Here is a 15,455-nt window from a genome sequence, read left to right on the forward strand (position 1 = left end):
AATGATAGTGGTATCCGAGGGCTTGCCCTGGACAAAAAGACAGGGATGGCGAGGTTGCTGTTTGAGCACTGTCGCAGAAACGGCTGTGTGTCTGTCGTGGCAAGGAACAATGGAAAGAACACATCTTTCCTCATCAACTTGCTGTTGCCTTTGGCATGGAGGAGTCTTATGACATGCTGTATTGTCTACGTGGCTTGGTCACCGAGGCCACATGGGACCACAGAAGATGCTGAAAGTTCTTGGAGGAAGATTTGAATTTCTTCACGGATGGCGAGGCTTTCATTGGTTCATCAAGTGTTCCAAATATAAGGCCATGAAATGTCATTGTATTCATGGAGTATGACGGGAGTGTAGGGTAATAACAAATTGTTGGAGGATCCGGCATGACGTGTGTGTTTCTGTTTGGTCATGGCCATCCACAGGTGGGGAGTATGGGGGACATGTACCCTCCCCCCCCACACTCGTTTTTTGACTAGGAGGGACAATAACCATAAAGATTGTCCTCCTCCGCCACACACTTTTTTTGCTCGAATACAACAAAAATCCAAACATTGCTCCGTACGTTGCTATGTACAATCCAGAGAGGCCTGGATGTGGAATCTTCCCCAAATGCATCAACTAATCCATGCTATATGAGTCGAGCGACCTGCACCTTGTGTGGAAGGAATTTAGACTTAAAGATAAAAGAAGATAATTTGTTATACTGTCTTACACCGGGTGGTACTATATGATACACATTTACATAAAGGGGATTATTGTCTTCCCTCCACCCTGAACCGCCTACCCTGTAGGTTTAAAAATGTTATATATATATATATATATATATATATATATATATATATATATATATATATATATATATATATATATATATATATATATATATATATATATATATTACACACATACATCTAATATATAAAGTTCATTCAAACCACTAACTGACTCACTGACTCACTGACTTACTGATGTTAATGTTCCGTACCTTCTGGGTGACATAGAAAGCTGAAATTTTGTGTGCAGAAGGACATCGAAGATGATACACAAGGAAAAATCACAGAACTGACAGACAGTGTCCGTAAATGAAAATATAAATAAATGAAAAAAACAAATTCAGGTGAGTGACCCGAGGCAATGGGGAAGCACGGTTTGTTATGGCTTCCAGGTTTTAAGCATACCCCCCCCCCCCGTTAGTGTGTGTGTGTATATATTAGTGGGGTGTGCTTACACATTGTGTAAGCATACGAAGCGTGTTTCCCCATTGTCTCAGGTCGCTCACCTGCATTTGATTTTTCTTTGTTTTTTTATTTTCATTTATTTATTTCCTTTATTTATATTTTAATTTATGGATGTTGTCCGATGGTTCTGTGCTATTTTCCTGGGGCAATGGCTTTGATATTAAAGAATGGGACCTTCCAGGTGATGCAGAAAGTTGAAATATTTTGTGCCAATGGACATCAGTCAGTCAGTCAATCAGTGGTTAGAAAGAGCTTTATTTATTAGATATGGACCATTTGTCTGCGTGTGTGTGTCGCCATATTTCTCAGAGATGGCTGAATCGATCTACATCAAACTTTCAAAGGATCATCAGTGAGTGCCGGGGAGTATTTTCAGCAAAAAAAAAAAATGAAAATTTTGAAATAAACAGTAAGCTTATTTATTTATTTTTTTAATCGATGTATCATACCTGAGCCTTTTGTAGCTTTGTGAAGAGTAATATCAAATGATCCCCAACGTCATTCCTTAGTGAGTAAGGGAAGTTTTTTTGGCTCCACAAAGAAATAGAAAAAAACAATTGATTTCTTCAAAATGCCAACAGGATATGGACAGCATAGGGTAATGCTGGGTACTCCTGATGGTATTTCACAAATGAATGTTTGCTGTTGTTTGTATCACATGGAGAAATTGTATGAAGACCATTATTTTCATATGAATTGTCTATATCTGAATTATTAGATCCACATTCATAACTTATACCTACGTGTCAAGTCTCCTCAAATAAGCTTTTCCCTTTAAAAACCCTCCAAATACCAACAAATAACACCGGCAAATTTAACTCACCCCCTATAACACCAATGTTTCTTCAGTTTCATCATGGAGCATCCTGTCCAGACTTTCCAGGTCCTTCTTTTTGAAGAGGCCTTCATTGAAACAGCTGGTTCTTTCATGGAGTGTCTGCTTCTCCAAGCCTTTGCTCAGGTGCCGTGCAAACCTTTTGAGGCTACCTCCTTGCAGGATCTTTGAGAAAGGACAGCTTTTTTGGTGGCTATAGCCTCAGGGCAGGCACAGCACCATCCAGACTCTCACTGTGGCCAGTGACCACATTCGGTTCTACCTGAGGTCTGTATGGCTGATCTCCCAAATCACTTTCTTGGCCAAAATCCAAGGGCAGGCCTCAGCTTCATTGGAGGTCGTCCTGCCAAACCTGCAATCTGCAGCCACTAAGCAAAAGTGTCATGTCCAGTCAGGGCACTGCAGTTTATTTGGACTGTACAGAGCACCTGCAGGTATCACCACAACTCTTTATCAGTGTGAGGGCACCACCTAAAGCAGTTTCTTGTGATACTGTCAAGTGTTAGATTGTATCAGCAACCCACGTGGCGAGTGATGGTGTCCTCATCAATGATGGAGTAGGGGTCCATGGTACGAGAGGGATTAGTGCTTCCTGGGCTCTGTTCCAGGGTGCTGCTCTTGATGACATCCTACAGGCAGCAACTGCTGACTCTTGTGTTATTTTACCTGAGAGATGTGATATCCGGAGATGCTTCCTTTTCTAGAGCCCCCCTCTCTGCTGCTAGTCACACCTCTAACTAGCCCCTATAATTCCCTGGGTCTCAATTCTCACCATCCCACCACAAACTGCCGCTCAGTGCCAATCGTTTTTTTTTTTGTATACCTTGTCGAGGCTCGTATGAGAGCTTACACACAATGCACAAAAAGGGGGGCACGAGACAAGAGGGGTGGGAGTGGGAAGGACAAAACAATGGGGAACAGAGACATGAGGAGATCTGTGGAAGGGAGAGGGATGGGGCGGGAACATGGGGAATAGAAGATGGACATTACAGGGAATTTCAGGAAGGAAGGCAGGGAATTTGAAGGAGGTGGGCTTGGGGTGGATTAACGGGGGAAGAAAAGATCAAGGATTTGGATGGGGGATGATAAGAGGTGGTGGTGAACAGCTGTTTTGAAGGCCTGGAGGGAAGAATAGGATTGAATAGAGTGAGGGAGTTTATTCCATGGGAAGGAAAAAAGAGGAATGAAAGAGTGAAGGTGAGCAGTGAATAGTGATTTTTGTAGTTTTACCAGAAGGGGGTTGTTGGCGGACCTTGAGCGCCCTGCAGAAATGTTGTGGGGACAAATCGCAGAGAGAACAGGGGTGGCGAGACCAGAGAGGAGACCGTATAAGACAGAAAGACCACTGACCTGCCTGTGGTGAGAGAGTGAGAGGCCAAAGGACTCAGCCTCATCGCAGGAGATGCCAAGGATCTGAAATGCCTTGGTTTCCACAGCATGGAAACTGGACTTCTTCCAGAGGATTGTTGAGAAAGTGGATGGGGGTTTTTTTCTAAACGGTCCTTTCGGAGAGACATAGTGAGAGTGTGAGATTTGTCCGGATTGAAAGACATGTTCCACGTGTTGGACCAGTTTGTGATTTTATCCAGATCTGCAGTGAGCGAAGAAGCTGCTGCTTGCCGGTCTGAAGGATGACCAATGGTAAGGCAGAGGGTGGAGTCATCAGCAAAGAGATAAAGAGGATTTTCCAGAGAGTCGGAAAGATCATTGATGAAAACCAGAAAAAGACCAGGGCCCAGAACACTACCTTGAGGAACTCCAGCCTGGACAGGAAGAGGGGATGAATGAACTCCATTTAGGGCCGCACGTTGGCTGCGCAGGAGAGGAAGTCTGCGAGCCACGAGTGGAGATGGCCTTGGATACCATAGGAAGAGAGTTTGATGAGCAGGGCAGGGTGCCAGACTGTGTCAAAAGCACACGATATGTCGAGGGATATGGCTCTGATTTCCTGTCTGGCATTGAGGACCTCCATCCATTGTTGGGAGAGCAGAAGCAGCATATCCAGGGTAGAGTGACCTGGTCTGAAATCAAATTGATGATCGGAAATCAGACAATTGGAGAAGAGGAAGGATTTCATGTCTGAAGCGATGATGGATTCCATAACCTTGCTGATGATTGGGAGAAGGCTGATTGGTCTGTAGTTACAGGGATCTGTTTTTGCACCTTTGTTATGCAAGGCAGTGATGTTAGCAGATTTCCAAGCAGATGGCAGATGACCTTGGGAAAATGAGAGGGTGAATAGAACAGAGAGAGGGTGAGCAAGAGCAGAAGAGCAGGTTTTTCAGACACGTGGGTTGATGCCATCTGGACCTGTTGCAAAATCTGAGTCGAGGTTTGACAACAAACTCTCCACCTTGTTAGGAGAAAAGGACACAGAGTCCAGGGACAGTTGGGTGCGACTGGGTAAGGTGGGTAGAGAAAGAGATGGGTTTTGGACACAAGATTTCGATGCAAACACCGAGTTTAGGCATTCAGCCTTTTCACGTGTGGTATTTTGAGGCCATTTGAGGTAAGGGAGGGGATGGAGGGGGAACATACACCAGAAACAGATTTGATTAAACGCCACCAGGATTTGGAGGAGGGAGAGTGGTTTGAAAGTTCAGACTTGAGCTGAGAAAGATGGTGTTTTCTGGCTCTCCTGAGGGTAGATACACACTTGTTCCAAGCTTTATGGAAGGAACTGAGATTGCCCTCAGTTGGGTTTTCTCTCCATGAGACAAAAGCAAGTTGTTTCAGGACAACTGCTTCACCATAAGCTTCAGTGAACCAAGGGTGGGAGGAAGGGATGGACAACTGAAGACGAGAGGGGATAAATCTGTGCATGAGGGAGAGCAAGTTTCTTTGAAAGAATTCCCAGGATGAGTTGATGTTTGAGAAAGTAGTGATAGGAGACCAGTCTAGAAGTTTGATGGTTGCTTGGAGACCCTGCCAGTCGGCTTGAGTGAAATGCCAGACTCGACGGCGGCGAGGTGGTTTTCTGATCACAGCCAGAGAGATGTCCACTTTGACAAGGACGTGGTCAGAAGAACCGATTGGAGCAGAGGAAGAGCAGCAGATATTGTCAGGGAAATTTGTCAAAATCAGATCCAGAAGAGATGGAGTACCATTGGTTGAGATCCGGGTAGGGAAGTTGACAGATTGAGTCAGTCCCAATGAATCGCAGAAAGCTTTTGCTGAAGTGCCATGACAGGTGAGAGAGGTACCCACACCTAGCCAACTGGCGTGATGACAATTGAAGTCGCCACATATGAGGAAGAGAGAGTTTGGATGAGAAGATAGAAGTTGGTCCATGTTTTCGGATAGTGAGGTGTAGATGGAGTCATCGCTGTCTGGTGGACGGTACAGTACACATATTAACATGAGGTGGGAATGGAGGGGAAGCCGTAGCCAGATGTATTCCTGGGGTGTGGGGGAGTGAGGGCAGTGCATGGAGAGTGAGGAATGGAGTCTTTGATGAAGAGAGCAACTCCTCCACCAGGACGAGGCTCAGGTCTGTCATACTGGAGGAGGGAGTAACCAGGGAGAGATACTTGGGAGTCAGAGACGTCGTGAGAGCAGAAAGTTTCTGTTCGGCAGATTACGTTTGTCAGTGGCAACCTGTATGGAAAGATCTGAAAGGTTTGAGCGAAAGCCCCAGATACTTGAGGTCCACACTCTTAATGAATAGGTAGGGGAGGAGGCTTTGGGTGGAGGGGTGGGAGGTGAGGGGGAGGGTAAGACAAGGAAGGAGGGGCGGGGGGGTAGGACAAGGGAGGTGGGGGTAGGTGAGGAGGGTTGTTGAGAGCATGTGGGGGATTGCAGAATAGCGAGGGGAGGGGCCGGATGAGGAGGAGAAAAGGCTCTGTGGTGCTGGGTTAAGGGGGGACAAGAGAGGGGCAGAAGGCAGTTGAGGATTTGAGGAGGTGGAGTGATGAGATGGAGGTGAGAGGGCAGGGGAAGGAAGCAGGTTTGTGGATGAGAGGGGGGGAAACTTTGAGAAGGGTGAGTGAGGGGGGTGAATGGTGGGAGAAGGGTGAGTGGGGAAGCTTGGAGGGACAAGAGTGTGATGGTTGCTTTAAGAGTGAGGGGTGAGTGGGCACTGAAATTGGAACAAAAGAATGGTTGATGGAAAGCGAACACTCAGAGCAAACTGTTTTTTTTTTTTTTTAAAGTTTTAGATCAGAGATGCGATTTAACACGTTTCTTGATGGATGCAATAAAGGCGAATTCAGAGAATGGAGAGAAGAAACACTGTAACAGTTGGATTTTTTCGGCAAGGTATGAAGGAAAGGTCGAATTGAGAGCAATCTGTTTAAGGCCTAAGTCACATTTGCCACAGAGGCCGTGGGGTCTCCAAAATCTCTGGCCACTAGCAATTATACGGCGGCCGCAATATTTCCACGGTCACACAATGTAGCAGTCACATATGTTTTTATTTTTCGGGGAGCTGCACGGCGTATTTAGAAATTGTGGAGACCGAAAACGTGGGGTTGCCGTATGGTCTTTGATTTGATGTCGCACGGTGACCTTAGGGCGTTCCTGCAGCGGCCATAGAATTTCCAAGGCAGACGCAAGGCGACCGCAGGGGGGCCTAAGGCGACCGCAGAGGGACCGCAGGGGGGCCCTAAGGCAAACCTGCGGTCAGACGGACGGTTACGAATGGGGTAATTTTTTTTTCCTAGTTTTTTTTTTCGGCTTGTCGAATTGCTGCGGCGAACATAGAAATGAAAAAAAGTTATAACTCCGCGTTATAATTCTACAGCGATCTTACGACCTGTAAAATATAGCGATACAGCGTAGGGCCACCCTGAGGCCACCTCAGAAACTCTGCGGCCGCCACACGTTTCTGTCAATTCAGAGGGCGTACGGCCGCCGTATCCTCGCCGTTGAGCAAATGTGACAGGCCTAAATAGTAGAATAGTGGTGCATTTTGATGCAGTAAAGAGTACCACATGTGTGAAAGAGGAAGATGAAGAGATCGTATTTATTATTATTATTATTATTATTATTGTTGTTGTTGTTGTTGTTGTTGTTTGAGAGTTTTCATCAGATTAGGTCATGGAAGTGTTGTCGAAAAAAATCGTGAGGTGAATGGTGAAATTGGATCGATAAATGCAGGGGGTGGAAACAGATCACGTAGTTATGGCAGAAGCACTTGGCTCTTGGATGTGTATAGTCAAAAGTTAAATTTTTTATTTTAAATGAGGATTGCGTAACATTTGGAAAAGGGAAGGTTGAAGTAAAATCGTGGAAGTGTGTGATGAATTTAGACGGTAATCGCAGTGTGAAGCTGCTGGGTCGATGAAAAGTACCAGGAAGAGTAGAGAGAGACACGTGGTTACAGGAGATGTAGATATCAAAAGGATACAAGGAAGATTATTATTTTTTGATGTATTTTTTAAGAACAGGTAAGATTCGTGAATGGAAGGTTGTAGGAAGAAATCGTGAAGGAAATGGCGAGAGAGGGTCAGCTCAGTAAAATAAAGATGGTGTGCCGGCAGGAGGAAGAAGAAGAATAGTAAGAAGAAGAAGAAGAAGAATGATCGGTACTCGTGGTGTGCAGGGAGAAAGGTAGATTTTTTTGTTTGTTTTTGATTTAAGACAAGAAACAGAGTGTTTAGATTGGGAGGGATGGAGGACGTTGAGAAAGTGGGGAAAATAGGAATTGAAGGTAATTTGGAGAGTATACAAGTAAACACGACCGTTCACTGAGACGGGAAGGATGGGTAGGCCTCAAGTAACTCGGTAAGACAAGGTCGACGAAAACTCACAAAATAGCACGATTTTAGAAACAAAACCGAACTAGGAACACACAGTAACTTGTAGGTGAGAAAATAAACAGTTACTACCTTCAGGAGGAAGTGCTGGGTCACATTGCACTGTGGGTGTGAACTGGACATGACCATTGGAGTCATCGGGGGTAAGTTAAAATTTGTCTGTGTTATTTGTCAGTACTTGGTGGGATTTTAAATGGAAAAGCTTATTTGAAGCGACTTCACAGGTAGGGATAAGTTACTCATGGATAGAATGACCACTACTGATCATTACAATCCATTCACTTCTGCACATGAAATATTGTTTCTGCAATCCATATGAAAGAGCTGTACAGTATCACTGTGTCTTTGTAACGTTCGCATTTACGTTAAACATTGATGTGTATGATACCTTAATGCAATACGACAATCTGCTCAATCGTTCTCGAATGGTTTGGAACGACCTGGCCCAATTCAGACTGGTTTGGAACGACCTGGCCCAATTCAGACTGGTTTGTAACGACCTGGCCCAATTCAGACTGGTTTGTAACGACCTGGCCCAATGCAGACTGGTTTGTAACGACCTGGCCCAATGCAGATTGTTTTGTAACGACCTGGCCCAATTCAGACTGGTTTGTAACGACCTGGCCCAATGCAGACTGGTTTGTAACGACCTGGCCCAATGCAGACTGTTTTGTAACGACCTGGCCCAATTCAGACTGGTTTGTAACGACCTGGCCCAATGCAGACTGGTTTGTAACGACCTGGCCCAATGCAGACTGTTTTGTAACGACCTGGCCCAATTCAGACTGGTTTGTAACGACCTGGCCTAAGTCAGACTGGTTTGTTACGACCTGGCCCAATTCAGACTGGTTTGTAACAACCTGGCCCAATTCAGACTGGTTTGTAACGACCTGGCCCAATGCAGACTGGTTTGTAACGACCTGGCCCAATGCAGACTGTTTTGTAACGACCTGGCCCAATTCAGACTGGTTTGTAACGACCTGGCCCAAGTCAGACTGGTTTGTTACAACCTGGCCCAATTCAGACTGTAATTGAGCTCTGAGCTTGTGATATTTTCAACTTTAGATTAGAAACTGTATGATGGTGATTTCCCTCTTTTGCAAACTCCACACCTGTCAACTAAAATAATTTTCTTTTACTTTTTCCTTTTTAGAAAAAACAACAACCTAATTTGCATTGAACATTTGGATGACAACACTTTTTATCACTTAGATTATTCCGATTGTATTAAAAAGCCTGTGAACAGAAATCCTAGGTTGTCACTTACAATGTTACAAGTAAATAAAATAATTATGCATTTTGAATAGGAATCTGTGTTTGAATATCATTTGCATTGCATTGTATTCCCATTTGTTGTTGATGTTTTGTTTTGGGCTGCAGTATTACAACGTGAGCAAGCCAGCTCTTTCTTGTCTCGATCACGCCGTGCCAATTCCTTTTTAAATCTGCTGGAGGAAAGCTGGGAGGGAAATCTAGAGAACGAATGCATTGAGGAGGACTGTGACTGGGAAGAGGCGAGGGAGATTTTTGAGAACAAACCAGAAACGGTGAGAATATATTTGGTTTCAAGTATGATAGGAAACAATGATAGGGAGTTTTTGCTCCTGTATCAGAAGTATATAATTTAACTTGAATCAAATGTCAGATTTCAAGTTGTATTTTCCTTTTATTTTGCCAATGAATTAAAAAAAAAAGTGATTTGTATTAAAATCTCAATGTAACATTTGGTTGGAGACCTATTTCTTGTCAAATTAAATTTGGTTTGAATTTTAATTCGAAAAATAAATATTGTACTCAGTCTACCAACACGTTCATACAGTGCTGTCTTAATCACGCAGGTAAATAGGGCAGGGGTGGGGATAGAAGGAGAGGCGAAGAGAAAAAAAATGAAAGAAGAGAGATGATGTACTGAACTATGCAACTTCCTGCAACATGGCACAGTTCGCGAAAATCCCAATAGGGTCGCTGCAGGAAACTGGCTTGACCTCTCATTGGTGCACACTTCCAAGAGCCCCATGATTCAACTCCTGCAGTACAGAAGAAAAAGAACATCTCCCTTGCTGTTGTGACTGGCTCAATCAGATTAGATCTCTCAGAGCAGGTGTGGAAGAACAGTTTCTCAGGGCATCAGGAGAGAAGAGACTGACATGTGCAAACCAACCAATTGACACGTGACTTGCCAAGTGATGTCGTTCAGCCACTGTATATGATGAAGTCATTACTCATTGGATTTCCAAGGAAATCTCGGAGTTTGAGTCCAATTGGCCACAGGTAGGCACATTTTGCCAATTGAGCGAGACTTTTGTGTTTAGTCTTCATCAAAGGTTGTGGGAGCTCCTCATGAGCCAATGGCCATCCATATCCGGTGCCAAATTGTGTCTGTGGACATCCTCCTCAGTTGGGTACCTCTCTCTCAGAGGTTCATGGCAAGATTTGCACTCCAGCCACCGTACAACACTTCAATCTGCAAAACACACAAAAAAAACGCAAGGAAAACTGAAAATGCACTCAGTGGGAGCACCTTCTGTGTAGCTGCCCTTCGCAGCGCAGCTCACCGGATGACAGGATTGGAGCAAAGCCTTCATGACCCCCATTCATTGGTGATAGGAGGAAAATCAAGGGGTAACCTTCCTGGGACAGATTGTGGTGGGTGTGTCAGGATGGTGGTGTGGTGTCGTCCACCAGGCGGTGGTCTCCGCGGGTTAACCTGAGGCACTCCATTTGGGTGGGTGTCTGGAATGTGTTATCCCCAAGAGAGGATGATCACCTATCTGTTATCATCTGAGCTCCAGCGTTTGGACATCGATATTGCAGCACTTTCTGAGGTTTGGAGACGGATAGTGGTGAGATCATTGCAGGGAGTGTAACCTACGATTGGTCTGCTCACTCTGATGGTTACCATATCCAAGGAGTTGCTGTAGCTGTGTCCAATAAGCTGACTCCCATGATAATTGAGGTAACACCGGTTAATGAGCGTAATATGACACTGAGGATTTGTCACTCCTTTGGTGTCATTTCCCTGGTCTCTGGATATGCTCCGACTTAGGAAAGTGATTTCACTGTGAAGGAGGCATTCTGTGGTGTGCTCAAGTCTGTGGTGATCGTTGCCCAAGGCAAGATACTCTTCTCACCTTGGGGGATTTCAATGCATCGACTGGAACTGATAGGGATGGTTATGAGACACGTGTTGGTCCCCATGAGTCTGGAACTGTGAACCAGAATTGCATTAAGTTCCTTGACTTTGCAAGAAGTCGTGGACTGAGAGTGGCTGGTTCATGGTTTCAGCACCCACAGGCTCATCGCTGGTCTTGGCATTCCAATTCTGGTGGTCTGGCAAAGGAGATTGACCACGTCCTCGTTGATGGTTGCTGGAGGATGATCCAGAACTGCAGAGTTTACCGGAGTGCTCAGTTCCTCAATACCGACCACAGGCTTGTTGTAGCAACTCTAAAGTTGCAGCTTAAATCCAGAAGAATGGTAGCATCCCAGGGTAGGCTGGATGTTGGCATTCACAGTGATGAGGAGTTTGCGAGCAGGCTGATTGGGGATTTGGGGGGTTTGGATGTTTTAGGGAGTCCTCAAGAGTTGTGGAGTGCCTTCAAGACCTTGATGTTGCCGGTGGATGTCTTGGAACTTACCGTCGGGCAAATAATAATTTTGTCTCTGCAGGGACACGAGATACCATTGACCAGAGTTGCAGGGCCAGGCTTAATGGCAGAGCTGAGCTGTTCAGGGAGTTGAGGCATAAAACTGCACATGTGCTGAGGGCAGATAAGGAGGCCTATGTGTTTGGATTCTGTGAAGGGGTAGAGCATCACCTGTGGTCAAGTGATTCTTGTCCTGCTTGCAGAGGAATTCTCCTATTGCGTTCCTCCAACCCTATCCCTCGGTGGACTGCAGTTAGAGGGAAGGGTGGTGGGCTTTTGACAGAGTCTGAAATGAAGGCCTGATGGGCCAGTTATTTGAGCAGCTGTACCAGGCTGACCCACCAACTGTTGACTTGGATGTCAGGGGTGCAACTATCCTTATTGCTGACCCTCCAATCAATTGTGAACCACATTTGTGGAAACACAAGCTGTATTGAACCAGTTGAAATGGGGTAAAGCTCCTGCGGTCTGTGGCATCCATGATGAACTTCTCAAGGCTGGTGGAAATGCTGTATTCATGTCGATGCATACAATTCTGTGCTCTGTCAGGAACACAGGCATCATCCCAGCTGACTGGAAGAGGAACCTTGTTGTCCCTCTTTGGAAAGGGAGGGGTGATTGCCAGGACTGCAACAGCTACCGAGGGGTGGTAGCTTGGTGTAGTAGCTCACAACAGCTAACAGCTTGGTGTTGCTGTCAGTGACAGGCAAGGTCTTTGCTCGGACAATTCTTGTTAGGGTTCTCTACTATCTGCTTGAGCACCAGTGCCCAGAGCAGTCGGGCTTTACACCAAATAATTCATGATTGACCGTATCCTTGCTCTTCGGGTCCTCACCGAACGCAGATGAGAGTTTCAGCAGGGGTTGCTCACAGTCTCTGTTCATCTCCACAACACATTCTATTCAGTAAATCACGATGCCCTCTGGAGGATTCTCGGTCTTCGTAGGGTGCCAAGAAAACTGATTGATCTGATTTCCGAAGTATACTCTGGTACTGAGAGTGCTGTGAGATGTGGTGATACAAGCTTCGACTTATTTCCAGTTTTTACTGGAGTTCGTCAGAGGTGTGCACTGCCCACACATTTTTCAGCACTTGTATGGACTGGATTATGGGGAGGATGTAGGTGAGATGTAGGTGCCATGCCATTTTTGGAAATGTCAAGACCTCTGACCTTGATTTCATAGAAGATTCAGTCATCTTTGCGGAGACGCTGGATATTCTTATGGGGCCCCTCAAACATTGAATGAGGATCGGAGCCACTGTGATTATTGGTTTCCTGGGTCAAAACTAAGATCCAGGCATTCAGTGCCATCTTGGATGCTGCTATCTTGTGTGTACCCCTTTGTGGTGAGGATGTTGAGTTAATGGAGTGATTCGCTTACCTTGGCAGTGACATTCATGTCTCCACATGTTGTGAGCAGACGTCAATAGACGTCTTGGTCAGGCCTGGGGAGTCATAGATTCACTAGATCATGAGATGTGGTGTTACCTATGCAGAAGGACGAAAGTCTGAGTCTTTAAGTCCTTGTTCCTTCCAGTCTTGCTCTACAGATGTGAGATTTGGACTCTGACCAGGAATCTGAGCAGACACTTAACTCCTTTGGTACAAGGGTCTCTTCGGAGAATCCTTGGCGCATGCTCACATACTTTACCTGCCACTGGCCATGCGACAACCTGTACATAGTGTAATGTGGAATGCATCCAATCAACTACCGCACCAGAGTTACGCTTCAAAAGGTTACGTAATGTGAGAAAAAAATATTGCACATTTAATAGTGAAACAACACAGAAGGATATATATATATATATATATATATATATATATATATATATATATATATATATATATATATATTTTATATATATATATATATATATATATATATATATATTTTATATATATATATATATATTTTATATATATATATATATATTTTATTTATATATATATATATATATATATATATATATATATTTTATTTATATATATATATATATTTATATATATATATATATATATATATATATATATATATATCTATATATATCTATATATATATAATATACACACACACACACACACACACACACACACACACACACACACACACACACACATGTTGATGATGGATGACGTGTCGTTTTCGACTATGTCGATTGGTTCAATTGCCATTGGACGCGACTGTGGGCAGTGAGACCAGCTTTGTTTGCACAAAGTCGGTCGCATACCCCACAACGGAAACCAGTTTCCACTGCCTTGCATGAATTCTTCCGCCGCAGTCGCTTTTGCATAATCTCATGCTCCCAAACTTTCTCAAACCTTTGCACCCCGGTGTGTACTCTTCCCCTCCACTGCGAACGATTCTTGGCAAGTTCTTCCCATGATGACTCAGGGATATCACACTTCCTCATTGTATCGGCCAACATGTCCTTGAAACGTTTCCTTGGTTTACCCAACTTTCTGGACCCATTTCTTAGCTCACCATAAAAGATTGACTTGGGTAAACGCAAGTCATTCATTCTGAATAAATGACCAGACCATTGCTGATGACTCTTTCGGATGATGCTTTCAATGCTACAGCACTTTGTTTTTGCCAAAATTTCGATATTCGAAACTTTTTCTTCCCAATTTGTTTTCAGGATGTTTCTCAAACATCTTTGCTGAAAAGCTTCAAGCTGTCGGATGTGTCTACTGTATACCGTCCATGTCTCCGCTCCATATAGCAGTGTGCTAACAACTACTGCCCGATAGACTGCTATTTTGGTAGCAAGTTTAATGTCATGGCTATTCCAAACCCGTTCTCTGAGCCTGCCAAAAGAAGAGCTGGCTTTGGAGATTCTGCTGACAATTTCATGATCAAGCTGTCCATCATCAGATAAGATACTTCCGAGATAAGGGAAAGTTTTGGTAGTCTTCAACTCTTCTCCATTGACAAGGATCGTGGGTGAGTGATGTACAACACCTGGTGGTGGTTGATACATGACTTCCGTTTTCTTTGTGCTGATCGTTAGACTGAAATTAGAAGATGCGACTGCGAAAGCATTCATGAGCGATTGTTGGCCCTCCTCATTATGGGAAAACAATCCGCAATCATCGGCAAACAGGAGATCTCTAACAAACAGGTGAATGGTTTTGGTTTTAGCCCGGAGTCGACGCAGATTGAAAATGTCACCATCCGTTCTAAATTTTATGTGAACACCGTTGTCATTTGTTTTCAAGGCTTCCTTGAGCATGGTTGCAAAGAACAGCACAAATAAGATAGGCGCCACAACACATCCTTGCTTCACCCTTGTTGCTGATATTGAACGCCTCGGAGAACTTACCATCAGTGCACACTCCAGCTTGCATTCCATCATGTAGCTGTTGTAGCACTCTTACAAATTTCTGTGGACAGCCAATTTTGAGAAGAATTTGCCATAGCGCAACACGTGAGACTGTATTGAAAGCTTTAGTTAGGTCAACAAAAACCGCATACAACCCAATATTCTGCTCGATGCACTTCTCCTGAAGTTGGCGAGCTGAGAACACCATATCCGTGGTACCACGGTAACCTCGAAAACCACACTGCGACTCCGAAACATTTTCGTCTAGAATTGAATTTATAAGACGTATCTGAAGAATTTTAGTTAGTATTTTGGAGCATGAACTTAGGAGGGAAATTCCTCTGATTTCCACATTCTGAATGGTTGCCCTTCCGTTTGAAGATAGTAACAATGAGAGCATCCTTCAGTTGTTGGGGGCACTTCTTCGTCTCGCAAAATATGACAATAGAGGCTGTGCAGACGTGTGATTAGAACTTCGCCACCATGTTTGAAAGTCTCAGCTGGAATCCCATCCTCACCAGGTGACTTGCCGTTTGATAACAAATTGATAGCCTTACAAATTTCTTGTTCAGTTGGTTCATTCGCAAAATGCTGAATCACAGGTTTTTGAGGCAGTTGGTCTATGCTGCGCTGATCAACATGTGATGGTCTGTTG

At 44.3% G+C, this 15,455-nt stretch overlaps 1 protein-coding gene across 2 annotated transcripts in view; it reads left to right on the plus strand.

Annotated features, from left to right (window-relative positions):
• The window catches only part of LOC147031245 (growth arrest-specific protein 6-like), a 179,209-nt gene that overhangs the window by 5,819 nt on the left and 157,935 nt on the right, over positions 1-15,455 (plus strand). Inside the window, exons 1-2 of one of the 2 annotated variants that reach the window (XM_085860328.1) lie at positions 7,936-7,972; positions 9,210-9,376. In XM_085860328.1, the coding sequence (XP_085716454.1) occupies positions 7,951-7,972; positions 9,210-9,376 (189 nt within the window). In that variant the 5' untranslated portion in view covers positions 7,936-7,950. Of the gene's footprint in view, positions 1-7,935; positions 7,973-9,209; positions 9,377-15,455 lie in introns of those variants that run through there. The other variant, XM_085860324.1, reaches the window with a different exon arrangement.

The sequence above is a fragment of the Eptatretus burgeri genome, chromosome 2 (genome assembly GCF_056783735.1).
Source record: "Eptatretus burgeri isolate ZD-2024b chromosome 2, Ebu_testis_v1, whole genome shotgun sequence".
NCBI lineage: Eukaryota > Metazoa > Chordata > Myxini > Myxiniformes > Myxinidae > Eptatretus > Eptatretus burgeri.